The 16693-nt window shown below is 37.3% G+C and overlaps 1 protein-coding gene across 22 annotated transcripts in view; it reads right to left on the bottom strand.

The window, feature by feature from the left end:
- CEP192 (centrosomal protein 192) overlaps positions 1-16693 on the bottom strand; it is a 132310-nt gene that overhangs the window by 95275 nt on the left and 20342 nt on the right. For 16 of the 22 annotated variants that reach the window (XM_055239315.2, XM_055239324.2, XM_063641244.1 and 13 more), the window contains 5 exons: positions 15681-15733; positions 13270-13390; positions 11399-11547; positions 9819-9954; positions 9228-9352 (listed from right to left, as the gene is read on the bottom strand). In XM_055239315.2, coding sequence (XP_055095290.2) covers positions 9228-9352; positions 9819-9954; positions 11399-11547; positions 13270-13390; positions 15681-15733 — 584 coding nt within the window. Of the gene's footprint in view, positions 1-9227; positions 9353-9818; positions 9955-11398; positions 11548-13241; positions 13391-15680; positions 15734-16693 lie in introns of those variants that run through there. The other 6 variants (XM_063641262.1, XM_063641217.1, XM_063641219.1 and 3 more) reach the window with 2 other exon arrangements.

The raw sequence follows: 16693 nt of genomic DNA, 5'->3' as shown, positions 1-16693 counted from the left end.
ACTCTAATGTCTTGAATTGTGTCCCCTCAAAAAGATATATCCAAGTCCTAAGCCAGGTAACTATAAATTGTGATATTATTCTGAAACAAGGTCTTTACGGATGTAATTAACTTAAGGATCTTGAGATAAGACCATCCTGGATTTAGGGACCCTAATCACAATGACCAATGTCTGTATCAGAGACAAGAGAAGAAAATTTTAGACAAAGACACAGAGGACAAGGCTGCGTGAACACAGAGAGAGAGATGTGAGTGCTGCTGCTACAAGCCAAGGAACACCAGGAGCCAGCAGAAGCCGGGAGAACCAGGAAAGATTCTCCTCTAAGAGACTTAGGAGGGAGAACCGCCCTCCTAACACCTTGATTTCAGACTTTTGGCCTCCATAACTGTGAGGAAATAAATTTCTGTTGTTTTAGGCATGCCTGTGGTAATTTGCTCTGGCCACCTAGGAAGCTCATACACACATTAAAGCCTAAAACATATAAAAAATCAATATATTTCCATAACATAAAAACCTTATAAAATTAAGTTAAAATACAAATACCCCAACAGAAAAAAAAATGTCAAATGCCATTTAAAACAAGATAACTGCTTTTCATATACAACACTTGCAAAGATTAAAAAGAAACATAATGTGGAAAACTGGCTGTCTCATCCGTAAAGCAACTTAATCTTGAATAAAGGAGGCAGTTACAACTTCTAGCTTCCAGTTCTGAGTGTAAAGGGCTTGGAAGTCGCCACTCCATCCCGACGACAAGTAAAAAGATGAACAAACTGACAAATCAACAACTCTTCTTAGATCCCTAAGAGAAGGTAACAGGATAAACTGGGGCCTCTAAAACTGGAGAGACAGGCAAATACAGAGAATCCTAACATACCAGGGGATATACTCCCAAGCAGAAACCTCCACAGTAACCAGCAGAGAAGGAACACCTCACATGTAACTGGTGAATTGCTGCAGGCTCAGTGTGGAAAAGTCTGAGAGTTAAAAACTCCAGAGGATCCAGTCATAGGTGGGCCCCATGCTTTTGTGAGTTTTACCTGCAGCACGACCAAGTTCTCATAGCAAATAATGGAGAAAAATCCCCTTGCGCTTCCAGTATGGGGAGGAGAAAGGGGAAATTTTGAAATATAACAGGACACTTTGTTCTTAGAAAAAACAAGAACAAACCTCAAGAAAACCTAACCTGCTGGGGTTTTATCTGAGCCTAAGTAGCCTGGGGAAAGGTAAATACCCAAACTCCAGCTCCCTCTAGCCACCCTGTCCATCCTAAGGGGAGGAAAAAACTGAGAAACACTTGTGGAGTGCACAGTCTAAAGACACAGGCTCACTTAAAGACTGAGACCGAATCACAGAATTACGGAATGCTTTCCCTCCCTAACACCTTACCACAACATAATGAAAGGCCTATTTACAGCAGTTCTTTTACTTGGTACATCACGTCCAGCTAACAAGAAAAAATTAAAAGGCATACTAAAAGGCAAAAAAAACACAGTTTGAAGAGACAAGGCAAGCATCAGAACCAGCAGAACCAGATATGGCAGGGATGTTGGTATACTCAGGCCAGAAATCAAAAACAATTATGATGAATATTCTAAGGGCTCTAATGGATACAGCAGACAACATGAAAGAACAGAGTGGCAATGTAAACAGAGAAATGGAACTTATGAGAAAGAATCAGAAAGAAATGCCAGAGGTCAAAAACTGTCACACGTGAGGAATGTCTATGCTGGGCTCATTAGTAGACTGGACACAGCACAGGAAAGATACTCTGAGCTCCAGGATATGCCAATGGACTTCTAAAACTGAATGCAAAGACAACAATGAATGAAAAAAACAATCTCAAAAAACTGCAGGACAACTACAAAATGTATAACATATGCATAACGGAGACATCAAAAAGAGAAGACAAACAGAAAGCAACAGAATATTTGCAACAATAATGACTGAGAATTTCTCCAAATTAATTCAGACAACAAGCCACATACCAGGAAGCTCACAGAACACCAAACAAGATAAAGGCATACTGCAACAGGGCTGTACTTAGAAAAAAATAAATAAAAACCAAAACCAATACTTCACCTAAGCATATCATCTCAAACTACAGAAAATCAAAGATAAAGAAAAAATCCTAAAGAAACCAGAGAGAAAAAAAATCACCTTACTCACAGAGAACAAAGAGCAACATTTGGCACCTCCTCAGAAACCATGCCAAGCAAGAAGGCAGTGAAGTAAACTACTTTAAAGAGTTGAAAGAAAGAAACCATCAATTTCTAATTCTGTACCCTGAGAAATTAGCCTTCAAACATGAAAGGGAAATACTTTCTCAGACAAGCAAAAATTGAAGACATTTGTTGCCAGCAGACCTGCCTTGCAAGAAATTTTTTAAGAAGTTATTTTGAGAGAAGAAAAATATATAGATCAGAATCTTAAATCTACAAAGAAAGGAAGAGCATCAAAGACAGAATAAGTAAAGGTAAAACAAACATTTTATTTTTCTAATTTTTAATTGGTCTAATAACACAATGTTCAGAAAAATAATGGCAACAATGTATTCAATTATGTATGCTTACCTGTATGTATGAGCATATATAGGTGAGGGTGTGTGTCTATATACAGACACACATATATGCTTATATATACTTATATGTAAGTGAAATGAATGATAGCAATGATACAAGGAATGAGAGGGAGGAATTAGGAATATTTTGTTATTATCATTTCTCAAGCTACCTGTTAAGCAGTATAATGTTATCTGAAAGTGAATATGGATTAATTGTAAATATACACTGCAAACTCTAGAGCAACCACTAAAAAAAGTGGGACAAAAAAGAATTATATCTGATATGCTAACAAAGAGAAAATGGAATCATATAAAATGCTGAATTAAGACCACAAAGAGGCCAGGCACAGTGGCTGGCCCCTGTAATCCCAGCACTTCAGGAGGCCAGGAGCTCAAGACCAGACTGGGCAACATAGCAAGACACTAGCTCTACAAAAAATTTAAAAGTTAGCCAGGTGTAGTGACATGTGCCTGTTGTCCCAACTACTCAGAAGGCTGAGGCAGGAGGATTGCTTGAGCCTAGCAGTTCGAGGCTGTAGTTAGCTATGATCCTGCCACTGCACTCCAGTCTGGGCAACATAGAGACCCTGTCTCAAAATAGTAATAATAATAATAATAATAATAATATTCTTAAAATAAAACCACAAAGAGAAGAATAAGACTGGAAGAAAAAAATAGGGAAAAAAAACAAGAACAACATGGTAGACATTAATCCAACTATATCAATTAATCACTTTCAAAGTCAATGGTCTAAATACACCAACTGGCTGGGTGCAGTGGGTCACGCCTGTAATTCCAGCACTTTGGGAGGCCAAGGCGGGTGGATCACTTGAGGTCAGGAGTTCAAGACCAGCCTGGCCAACATGGTGAAACCCCATCTCTACTAAAAATACAAAAAAATTAGCCAGGTGGGGTGGCGCACACGTGTAATCCCAGCTACTCGGGAGGCTGAGGCAGGAGAATTGCTTGAACTCAGGAGGTGGAGGTCACAGAGAGCTGAGATCGCACCACTGCACTAGAGCCTGCGCAACAGAGTGAGACTCGGTCTCAAAAAAATAAATGAATAAAAATAAATACGCCAGGCATGGTGGCTCACGCCTGTAATCCCAGCACTTTGGGAGGCCAAGGCGGGTGGATCATGAGGTCAGGAGATCAAGACCATCCTGGCCAACATGGCGAAACCCCGTCCCTACTAAAAATACAAAAATTAGCTGGGCGTGGTGGTGCATGCCTGTAATTCTAGCTACTCGGGAGGCTGAGGCAGGAGAATCACTTGAACCAGGGAGTCAGAGGTTGCAGTGAGCCGAGATCGCACCACTGCATTCCAGCCTGGCAACAGAGCAAGACTCCACCTCAAAAAATAAATAAATAAATAAACAAACAAACACACCAACTGAAAGAGATTTTCAGAGGAGAATCAAAAAACAAGACCTAAGTATATGATGTCTACAAGAAACCAACATGTAGATTAAAAGTAAATGGATGGAGAAAGATATACCATTAAAACACGAATCAAAAGGAAGCAGGAATAGCTATATGACTTTCAGACAGAGCAGACTTCAAAGTAGGGAAAGTTATCAGAGATAAGGCAGGGTACTACATAATGATATAGAAGAATCAATTCTCTAGGAAGACATAACCATCCTTAATGTGTAAACACCTTACAAGAGAGCATCAAAATACAGGTAGTAAAAACTAATAGAACTACAAAGAGAAATAGATGAACCAACTATCATAACTGGTGACCTCAACACTCCTCTATCAGAAACAGATCCAGTGAGAAGAGATTCAATAACAACACAGTTGAACTCAACACTAACAATCAACTAGATATAATGGACATCTATGGAATACTTCACCCAAAAACAGCAGAATACACATTCTTCTTATCAGAAAAAAACCCACACAATAGATACACAATTTGAGTAGGCTCCTATCTGACAAAGAAATTAAGGCAATAATGAATAAACTTCCAAAATAGAATGCACCATGCCCAGATAGGTTCAACAGTGAATTCCACCAAACATTTAAGGAAAACATTATACTAATTCTCTACAACCTTTTTCAGAAAATAGCAGAGGGAATACTTACTAACAGATTCTATGAAGTCAGCATCATCCTAATACCCAAACTAAAGACATCACGAAAAAATAAAACTACTGACCAATTTATCCCATAAACACAGATTCAAAACTCAACAAAATATTAGAAAATCAAATCAAATAATATATAAAAAGAATTATACATCATAACCAAGGAGATTCCAGGCATGCAAGCCTGGTTCAACAATCAAAAATCAATTAATGTAATCTATCACATCAACAGACTACAAAAAAAAAACAAAATCACGTGATTATATCAATAGCTGCAAAAAAAAAAATTTTTTTTGACAAAAATCTAACACCCATTCATGATAAAAATTCCCAGTAAACTAGAGAGAGAAACATTCTCAACTTGATAAAAATAAGATAAAGGTTAAAAACCTTAAGAAACCTATAGCTAGCATCATACTTAATAGTAAGAAGCTAGAAGCCTAAGATCAGAAATAAGGCAAAGATGTCTCCTCTCACCACTACTTTTCAACATCATACTATAAGTCCTAGCTAATGCAATTAAGACACGAAAAGGAAATAAAATGTATATAGATTGGGAGGAAATAAAAACTGTCTTTAAGTCCTATCTAATGCAATAAGACAGGAAAAGGAAATAAAATGTATACAGATTGGGAAGAAATAAACTGTCTTTGTTTGTAGATGACATGATTATCTATGCAGAAAATCCAAAAGAACTGACAAAAAAATTCCTGGAACTAATAAAAGATGACAGCATACATGTCTATTATATAAAAGTTAACTCCTTTCCTATACACTAGCAATGAACAAGTAGAATTTGAAATTTAAAACAATACTATCTACATTAACACCCCCATATATGAAATAAGTTAGGTATAAATCTAACAAAATATATATAACATCTATATTCGAGAAAACTACAAAACTCTGAGAAAGAAATAAAAGAAAACCAAATAAATAGAGAGATATTCAATGTATGTCAGTTCTTCCCAACTTCACCTATACATTCAATTTAATACCAATCAAAATCCCAGCCAAGTTCTGAATTTGGATACTGACAAACTGATTCTAAAGATTACACAGGCTGGGCATGGTGGCTTATGCCTGTAATCCCAGAACTTTGGGAGGCAGAGGGGGGTGGATCATTTGAAATCAGAAGTTTGAGACCAGTCTGGCCAACATGGTGAAACCTCATCTCTACTGAAAATACAAAAATTAGCTGGGCATGGTGGCGTACACTTGTAATCCCAGCTACTTGGCAGGCTGAGGAGAGAGGATCACTTGAACCCGGGAGGTGGGGGTTGCAGTGAGCCAAAATCACGCCACTGCACTCCAGCCTGGGTGACAGAGAGAGACTCCATCTCAAACAATACAAAGAAAAATTAAAAAAATAAAGTTTACACAAAGAGGCAAAAGACCCAGAATAACCAACTCAATCTTGAAAAATAAGAATAAAGTGAGAAGACACTGTTCAATTTCATTACTTAATAAAGCTGCAGTAATCAAGACAGTGACGTATTGGTGAAAGAACAAACAGATCAGCAGAACAGAGATTCTAAAAACTGATCCACATACATATAGTCAAACTAATCTTTGACAAAGGAACAATGGCAACACAATGAAGCAAAGATAGTCTTTTCACAAATGGTGCTGGAACAATTGGATATTTATATGCAAAAAAACGAATCTCAAAAAAGACATTACACCTTTCACAAAAATTAACTGAAAATGGATGACAGGCCTAAATGTAAAATGCAAAACTATAAATCTCCTAGAAGATAACACTGGAGAAAAATCTAGAAGGTACAAGATCAGCACACAAAAATCAGATGTTTCTGAACACCAGCAATAAACAATCCAAAATGTAAATTAAGAAAGCAATTCCATTTACAATAGCATCTAAAAGACTAAAGTACTTGGGAATAAATCTAATCAAGGAAGTGAAAGACACACTGAAAGCTACAAAACACTGTTGAAAGAAAGAAGACCTAAAGACCTAAACAAATGGACAGACATCCTGTGTCTTCATGAATATGAAGACTTAACATTGCAAAGGTATCAATACTACCCAAAGTGACCTCTAGATTCAACAAAATCCCTCTCAAAATTTCAACAGCCTTTTCTAAAGAAATGGAAAAGCTGATCCTCAAATTCATATGGAATTGCAAAGGGCCTCAGCCAAAAAAATCTTGAAAAAGAAGAATTAAGTTGAAGGACGAAGGACTAACACTTCCCAACGTCCTACAAAGATACAGTGATTAAAGCAGTGTGGCACTGTCAAAAAGACAGACAAATAGACCAATGGGCTAGAGAAGCCAGAAATAAACCCTCACATACATGATAAATTGATTTCCGACAAAAGTGCCAAGACCACTGAATGGAGAAAGAACAGCCTTTTTAATAAATGGTGCTGAGAAAATTTAATATCCACATGCAAAAGAATGATGTTAGTTAGACCCTTACCTAACACCATATATAAAAATAAACTCCAAACAAATCAACGATCGTTTTCTCTTTTTCCCTTTTTCCTTTTTCTTTCACAAAGTCACAGATCAACAATCTAAATGTAAGAGCTAACTCTATAAAACTCTTAGAATAAAACAGGAAAATCTTCATGACACTGAATTTGACAACAATTTCATAGCTATAACAACAAAAGCACAGGTAGTAATATAAAAATAGATCACACTACATCATAATTTAAAATTTTTGCACGTGAAAGGACAATATCAAGAAAGTAAAAGACAACCTACAGAATGGGAGAAAAATTTGCAATTCATATATTTGGTAAGGAATTAATATCCAGATGACATAAAGAACTCTACAATTCAACAACAACAAAAAAACTCAATTAAAACGTGGGCAAAGGCCTTAAATGAACATTTCCCCAAGGAAGACATACATGAAAAGAAGCACATAAAAAGATGTTCAATAACACTGTCATCAGGGAAATGCAAATCAAAACCACAATGAGATACTACTTCATACTCATTAGGATAACTATAATTTGAAAAGGGAAAAAAGTAAAGAGTGTTAAATAGGATGTGGAAAAATTGGAATCCTAGTGTTTTGCTGGTGGATGTAAACTGGTGCAGCTGCTGTGAAAAACACTGTGGCAGTTCCTCAAAACATTAAACAGAGAATTACCATATGACCCAACAATTTCACTCCTACATATATATCCAAACAAACTGAAAGCTAGGACTCGAACAGGTATTTCTATACTGATGTTCATGGCAGCATTACACTCAAAAGCCAAAAGACAGAAACACCCAAGTGTCCACAGAAGGATGAAGGGATAAATAAAATGTGGTATATATAATAGAATATTATTTGGCCATAAGAAAAAATGAAATGTTGATATATGCTACGACACGAACAGACCTTGAAAACATCACACTTAATAAAATAAGCCAGACACAGAAGGCCAAATATTGTATGATTTCACTCATATGAGGTTACCCAGAGTGGGCAAATTCATAGAGACAGAAAGTAGAATGGTAGTTGCCATGAGGTGGAAGGCAGGAGGGAATTGAGGTTTGTTGTTTAATGGGTAGAGTTTTAGTTTTACAAGACGAAGAGTCCTGAAGATTGGCTGCACAATGTAAATGTACTTAACTGTAAATGTATTGAACTGTACACTTAAAAATGATTAAGATAGTGGCCGGGAGTGGTGGCTCACTCCTGTAATCCCAGCAATTTGGGAAGCCAAGGTGGGCAGATTACTTGAGGCCAGGAGTTTGAGACCTGCCTGACCATCATGGTGAAACTCCATCTCTACTAAAAATACAAAAATTAATCGGGTGGTGATGTGCGCCTGTAATCCCAGCTACTTGGGAGGCTGAGACAGGAGAATTGCTTGAACCTGGGAGGCAGAAGTTGCAGTGAGCTGAGATCACGCCATTGCACTCCAGCCTGGATGACAGAGTGAGACTCTGTCTCAAAAAAAAAAAAAAAAAAAAAGATTAAGATAGTAAATTTTACGTTACATGTATTTTACAAGTTAAAATTTAAATTAAAAATATATTTAACATGTACAAAATAGAGATGCACAGAATAAAGCAAAAAAGCAAGCATTATTTTAATCAATACTAGACAAGTGGGTCTAAGTGAGAAAAAATTAACCTACACGCAAAATTCAAATCACAGTTTATAAAACTATAATAACACTACTAAAAAAGGGCATAATGAATAGGTATGAGTCAGAAATGACTACTAAGCTTCAGGCACAGGAGAAATGGGGTACTATTAACAAACAGAAAAAAACTGAAACAATGAAAAACAAATATGTTTGAGCAAGGTAAAAGATCCGTTTGCTTTTTCACGTAATGACTGGACACTGGGCTAAAGAACTTTCCAAATGACTAATCTAAATCAAGTCATTAAATATTTAAATGCAAGAAAATGTATATAATTGTATGAAAGATACTTATAAACATATCAAAACATTATCAGTAGTGAGTTCTTTACTTTTTCTGTATTTTCCAGAAGTCAACAGTAACTGTTTCTTTGAAAAAAACTGGTATCATATAAACACAAAAGATCCCTTATTCCTTTTTTCATAGGATATCTAAGAAAAATGCATAACTTACACTGTTAAGATCTGGAACAATACCCTTCAAATTTTCTATTTCTTTCTCAGTTCCCCAAGTACCAGAGGAAAATGGTAAAATATCATCTGTGTGCCTTCTACTACCTCCAGTACCTATAGAATTACCTGAAAAAATAAAGAAAAATGTTAACGTAGCCACATCAAATCTGAGTAATCTAACATAATAACTGATTCTTGCTAGTCAAATTATTTTATGTAAACCTAATACTTAGCACTCCTATGACAAATTTAGCCATTTTTATAAAGAGAAAATAAGCAACAGTAAGAAGCAATAATAAACATGATAAACTGCTACCATACCCAAAGAATTCATATTTAATTATCAATGTCTGGATAGAATACAATTATTTGTAATATTCAATCCAAGAAATATATACTACAGTATTTCTATTAACACTAATTTACTCAGCTATTATTAAAAGCTCTTTTGAAAAGTTTTAGACTGTCTAAAGACCTGAGGGACTAGAAGAGTTAATATATGCTAAATCATACCCGAGAAATATTTTTTTTTAAAAAAAGGTAAAGTCAAAACTAGAATTTAAGAACAAAAGAATCATATTTCTATACTTACTAGTCCCAGGTAGACAAATAACTTGGCTTTCCTCAGACTCTTTGTGAGTTGTTTCAGAAGAGTGTGAGTCCAGGGAAATCAGAGAGCTGTTATTTTCTGATTGAAACTTGCAGTTTAAGCTACCGTTTTCATTTGCCTGTTGAAAGAATATCTTAGCTGTATTAATCTTTTAAATTAAAATGAAATATTTTGAGGGAGAAAATGTGGCTTTACTGAAGGATGCCAGAAAATAAATGTAGAAGGAATTAGAAAAATCGCCATTGTCACCACGAGAGTAATCAATATTTCCAAGAGTCAGCAAGGACACTGAAACCAGCTAGTGAAGAGCTGTCAGGGAATAAGATGATCAAAGGGCTGATATCTCATCCCACAGTTGACTTTTTTTTTTTTTTTTTTTTTTTTTTTTTTTTTGAGACGGAGTCTCGCTCTGTCACCCAGGCTGGAGTGCAGTGGCGCAATCTCGGCTCACTGCAAGCTCCGCCTCCCGGGTTCACGCCATTCTCCTGCCTCAGCCTCTCCGAGTAGCTGGGACTACAGGCGCCCACCACCACGCCCGGCTAATTTTTTGTATTTTTAGTAGAGACGGGGTTTCACCGTGGTCTCGATCTCCTGACCTCGTGATCCACCCGCCTCAGCCTCCCAAAGTGCTGGGATTACAAGCGTGAGCCACCGCGCCGGGCCCACAGTTGACTTATTAATAACAAAGGGGAAAAGCTACCTTCACAAGGAGACATCTAGCTGACATCAACTTAGCCAAAATTGTCAAAAACAGTATCACCAATTGTGGGAGAGATAAACATCTCCCGGTGTAGGGCAATGAGAAGTACACAACACTGCCTGGTTTACTATGAATCCACTCATGAGAAACTGTTTAATCTGTATTCTTGCCAAAATGTTTAATCTAATCTAGTCAGGAGGGAAAACAGATTATGGTTATTTTTCCCTCCTGACTAGATTATGGTTCACTCTACAAAACAAAGGGCCTAGATTTTACAAAATAGATCATGTCATGTAAGAACTACTCCAAATTAAAAGAGAATAAAGAGACACAACAACCAAAGGCAAGGTTAATCTTTGATTAAATTGTAGATAAAAAATAGTAAGAATAAAGGATATCCTGGGGATAATTGGGTAAATGTGAATATGGACTGTACAGTAATTTAAATTATTATATCAAAGTTAGGTAACAGAATTGTGGTTATGCAGGAAAATGTCCTTATCTACAAAAGATAAATGCTGAAGTATTCGAGTGAAATGTCATACTCTCTGTGACTTACTTTCAAATGATTCAGAGAAGAAAGTATTTACGGAGAGAGAAAGAAAATGCAAAGGTGGCAAACTTTAGCAATTGGTTAACTGGAGGAAGAGGGTGTAGATGTCCACTGTGTTACTCCTTTAATTTCCTGTAGGTGAGGGAAAGGTACCAAGAAGGAAGAAAGGGTAGGCATTTCTCATCAATTCACACCTCGGAAACACAGAGTCCAAAGTCCAAAGGCTTACATTTCATGTGAACATTCAAGGAGACCAATAGTAATTTTCTAATGTCAAATTTCTGAAAAATCATAAAGACTGGAACACACCTGACTAAGACCATTTGTAGGTAACTTAAAACCTTTTTCTGGAGGTTCTGGTCCTTCTAGGTCTTCATATATCATTCCTGGAATTGCCAGTTGTTCAAAATAAGCCTCCAAATGATCATCATAAAACATTTCATCATCAATATCATCATCTATTGATAAAATCGAGAAAAAATAGTACATGCTTTAAAGTAGTGACTAAGCAATAATTTGTAATTAAAAAGGCCGATAAGACAGAAATGAGTCAATGGACTAAGATTTTGGTGGTTTTTTTTGACATGAGAAAACTATTGTAACTTCAGTCAATTATAAACCATTATGAACATTTTAATACAAGATAAATATTTAACCTCTTTGAGAAGACAGGACAGAAACAGACCCTGGCATGTTATCAAAAGTCAGGATACAATAAATGTGGCATCACAGATCAATGAGAAGAAAGCAGACTTTCCAGAAAATGTTGTGGCAAATGGTTACCTCTATCAAAAAAGTATAGATAAGCCTATCACAGGAGAAGTAAAAGGAAGAAAGGGAGGAAGGAGGGAGGAGGGTGGGAAGGAGAAAGGCCACTGCAGGGGTTTTTAACAGTGTAACACCCAGCTCAGCAGCACAAAATAAAACATAAACTCTCAATCAGTCATGGTCTTCTAAGTTGGCAATGTCATTTTAGAGATCAATTTTGCAATCAACATTAAGAGTCTCAACAACACTCATCACCTATATCTTAGCAATTCTGTCTACAAGAATCTAGCATACTAAAGCAATCAAAGATTGGATACATTCAGGTCAACGATTATTTATCCACAAATCCAAAAAAGTCTGAAAACTCCTTTGGTAGCAAAACCTGCTCTCCATGGATGTGATGCTCACTCAGCTCATCAGCCTGGCTTTCAAAGCCATGCATAATGTGGCCCCAGTCTACTTTTCTGGGCTTATTTATCAATGTGGCCTCCTATAGGTGCTGTAAACTTGCCACACAAAACCCCTGGCTGTTCCCCAAAACACAACCCACGTGCTTACAGCAGGGCCTTTGCTGATGCTGTTCCTGCTTCCTGACATGTCCTCCTCCTTCCATATCTAAGGCCTGGCACAGGCTCCATCCTTTTTCTAGAAAGCTTCAGTACCTGCCTCAATCAGAGTTAATTTCTCAGCCCCTATAATTCCCAGGCACATTTGGGGCCTGTTGGGTTTATGAAACCCAATATGACAATTGGCTCTGCATCTCTTCTCTGCACCTGACTAAGGTGTCCAAGAGCAGAGGCCAAATATTTCATGGTTCCGGCCAGGCGCGGTGGCTCACGCCTGTAATCCCAACACTTTGGGAGGCCGAGGTGGGCAGATCACTTTAAGTCAGGAGTTCCATACCAGCCTGGCCAACATGGTGAAACCCTGTCTCTACTAAAAATATAAAAATTAGCCAGACATGGTGGTGGGCGCCTGTGATCCCAGCTACTCAGGAGGTTGAGGCAGGAGAATCACTTGAACCCAGGAGGCAGAGGTTGTGGTAAGCCGAGATCGCACCACTGCACTCCAGCCCGGGTGACAGAGTAAGACCCCATCTCAAAAAAAAAAAAATCTCATGGTTCCCCCAATTTCTAAACACAGTGCTATATACCGAAGGGCACCTCCAGGTGACTACTTTGTACTCTAACAATGTTAAACTGAGGATGAGTATAATCATATCAGGATAGATATATAGAAATAAATTCTTGAATTCCATCACTTAATAGAAGTGGCCATTTGAGTGCTGGCAGGTAGGAAGAAAAGGTAAGGACAAAAACCCCAAAAAGTTGGCATCATAACTACTGCAACAAAGAAGAATAAAGTGGAGTGGCAAGGTGCAGACCAGGGAAACACAGGTTACTCTGCAGTACCAGAAGAATCTTCCAAGCTTGTCGGTAACATAAGTTTCTCACTTTCTAATAAGCTAGTGTGGCTTAGGTCACTGTTTAGAGTCTTGTCTTCAAAATGTTTTCCAGCATCAAGCACAACAATCTATAAGAAACAAAATGGCAAGTAAGAGAAACACATTCAGGGCTCTGAAGAGCATAGTACAAGGCTACAAAAAGGACCAAGTACGTTCTCAACCTCCAATGTGTTCAGTATCTGTAAATCACAGCTTAGGCAATAAAGGGCTAGCAATTGTACATGTATTAATAACTTCCCTTTCCCCCACGCCACCTCCCTCACCTGACCTACCCAATAAAACGTCCTTAAAACTTAAGGCTTCTCTCAAACTGTGCACATGCTCAGAGAGGCTGGTAACATAGTAAGTACACAAATACATAACTGAACTTGAGCAACACAAGTCTTACGAGAAAGTGAAGATAACAGCAAAGCTAGACCCGGCAGCCTGTATCTAAGGAACTCTTTGCACCATTACATTGGAAAAATCAATTTCTCTGCTCCTCAACCAGGGAACACGTAACCCTAAAGGGCACGCAGCCATTTAATAAGGATACTCAAGGCCCAGAATGAAAATGTAACATTTCCCTCTAAGTGTGATTATATTTCATATATATTACATATATATGTAAATAACACCAGCATAGGAATTATATTGCAAAATGCACACTGATTTTTAAAACAGAAACATGGAATCTTAATCCAATTTTACATTTAGAGAGGACAGTGCTGAGCTATTCTCACAAATATCTAAGCACCGGGGGCATCAAGGACTACTATAATCTACTGTTATTTAAAATAGATGATCACTCAGAATATGGCAAATGTTAACAGCTGTGCAATATAAGCTCTGTGCTTTGAAAGTTTTTATAATATACAAATTGGGAAAAAATCTGTATGGGAAAGCACAATATGTAAAACATCCCTGTCTTTTTGGTCATGTTGGCTACTGAGAACGCCGTGTACTCTGCCATGCTTGGTCCCTGGAAAATGTCTCCATTCTGATAAAGTAGTATAGCTCCACAGGTGAGATGAGACCTACACATAGTAGCAGCTCCCTTCAGTCTGTTTTCTAACACATTTATTTTCCCCTATTCTCATTTCTTCCTCTTTTTAATCAAGCGTCTCATGTTTCTATACTTTTGTTGCTTTCCAGTTTTAAGGTCCCTTATATTATTAATTTCAAAAATTAATTAATTTCAATTTCACTCCACCTAACTTCCTCTAAAAAGCATCTCTCGCACTTGAAACTTACTAGGGGTCACATACAGGATGAGTGCATAGGGCAGGGTCAACAAACATTTTGTGTAGGGGCCAGATAATAAATACTTCAGGCTTTATGAGCAGTACAATCTCTGTCACAACTTCTCAATTCTGCTGTTGTAGTACAAATAACAGCCATAAACAAAACATACACAAATGGGCACAACCGTATTCCAATAAAACTTTACAAAAACAGCCAGCAGACTGGATGCAGGCCATAAGCTATGGTTTGCCAATCACTGGCACAGGGAAATAACTTTTACTTTAGACCCTTTTGCAATCATTCTATAAAAATAAACTTTACAACTCTTACAAAACAAAAAGTGTCCCTCCTTTTTATAAGTTTTAACAGTGTTTAGCTTATATTTTGTAAGTAAGTCTCATAAATTCAGGTTTGGTGGTAATGTTGGGCATAAACTGTTTATCTTCTCAGCATCTCTCCTTTGAAGAGCCCATCCTTTATACTTCACGTGGTCCAGTGGGGTTGTCACTTGCATTCCTCTATCTGCGCATGTATACACACTCATGCACAAGCACACACACAGAAGTGGACATTAGATCCAGGCTCATCCCAACCCATCCCTTGGCACAGTGATTTGCAGAGGTGAGGACATATGAGCCAAGTGAGCTCATTAGACTTGTCTTTTTTCTCTTTTCTGATCACAAGTGTTAAGAGTATAGGCTTGTGCTGCCAACAAATGAGACAGCTTCTGTATCATTTAACAAATTATTAAGTGACAACCAAGGGCCGAGAACCATTCCAGACACTCAGGCACTCAGGATACAATGAAACACATACACACACACACAAAGAAATGCTTGCCCTCATGGAGCTAACACTCTAGATGAAGCCGGTACAGAGTGAAGCAGAGCAAACAGATGGACTCAGCTCTGACATCACCAAGCCCAAGAATACAGTCCTAGGCACCAGTATTACCCCTGAACCTTCTCATTATTTGAGAGAAACTCCCATTTTTACTGAAGCTGGATAAGTTAGAGCTCTACTAGAAAAAAAGTAGATGACGTCTAACTAATATTAACACTTATATATGCGAAATATGAAATTTTACTGCCCTATAATACTCCAGAAAATTATAACAAATATATAAAAGGTTACCTTGGGTTCCTTATTATTCATCCATGACTGTAAATGAAAATCGATAGGTGAGTCTGTATAAGAAAACAAAAACAAACTGAGAGACCAGGTTATTTTATCAACCAAATACCCAACGATACCTAAAAATAGCAAGAAATATTTTTCTGTTGAAATAGAATAAAAGCACTTTTAAATGATGTATACGAATCCATCATAGGTCAGTTACATGTTTTTAAATGTTAGGGTGGGGAATTCATAAAAAAAATTGTACCAAAGAACTTGAATATGTATCTAATCAAGACTTTACAGCTAACTTTTGCTTTGAAGATGTGGAGAGAGAAACAAGAGAAATGGCACCTTGAGTAAGCAAAGGGACAAACCCAAATAGCGGGACAAACTACAGTGTGACTGACCTAGAGTATTTCAACAAGGCACTGACACACGAAATGCAACAAAGGTGCTGCAGCATAACAAAACCTCTCTCAGAACCCCCATTCACACAAATCAATACAAACAACTGTATCAGATAATAAAAAAAGAAACACTAAGTTCGTTAGCTGTGTTAATAGCACTGTGGTTATGTAAGAAAATGTCCATGCTTTTGGAGATGCATACTGAAATATGCACAAACGGCATCTAAAATTTTTAAATATCAGAAAAAAGTAGTGAAAAAGAGAGATGATGCAAGTATGACAAAATCTTATACCAATGGATAGGTACATGGGAAGTTTTTTTAATTGATACATACAATTCATATATCATTAATTCACTCTTTTAAGGTATACAGTTCAGTGGCTTTTAGTATGTTCACTAGGTTGTGCAGTCATCACCACTATTTTCATTATTCCAAAATGAAACACTACACCCATTAGCAATCACTCCCCATTCCCACTACCTTCCAGCCTCTGACAACCAATAATTTACTTTCTGTTATTTGCTATTCTGTATCTGTAGATTTCCCTATGGATAAACAGAACCATACATTTTGTGGCCTTCTGTGTCTTTCTTCTTTCACTTGGCATGTTTTCAAGGCT

Source organism: Symphalangus syndactylus, chromosome 1 (genome assembly GCF_028878055.3).
Source record: "Symphalangus syndactylus isolate Jambi chromosome 1, NHGRI_mSymSyn1-v2.1_pri, whole genome shotgun sequence".
Classification (NCBI taxonomy): domain Eukaryota; kingdom Metazoa; phylum Chordata; class Mammalia; order Primates; family Hylobatidae; genus Symphalangus; species Symphalangus syndactylus.
This window is presented reverse-complemented; position numbering and strand designations above follow the sequence as displayed.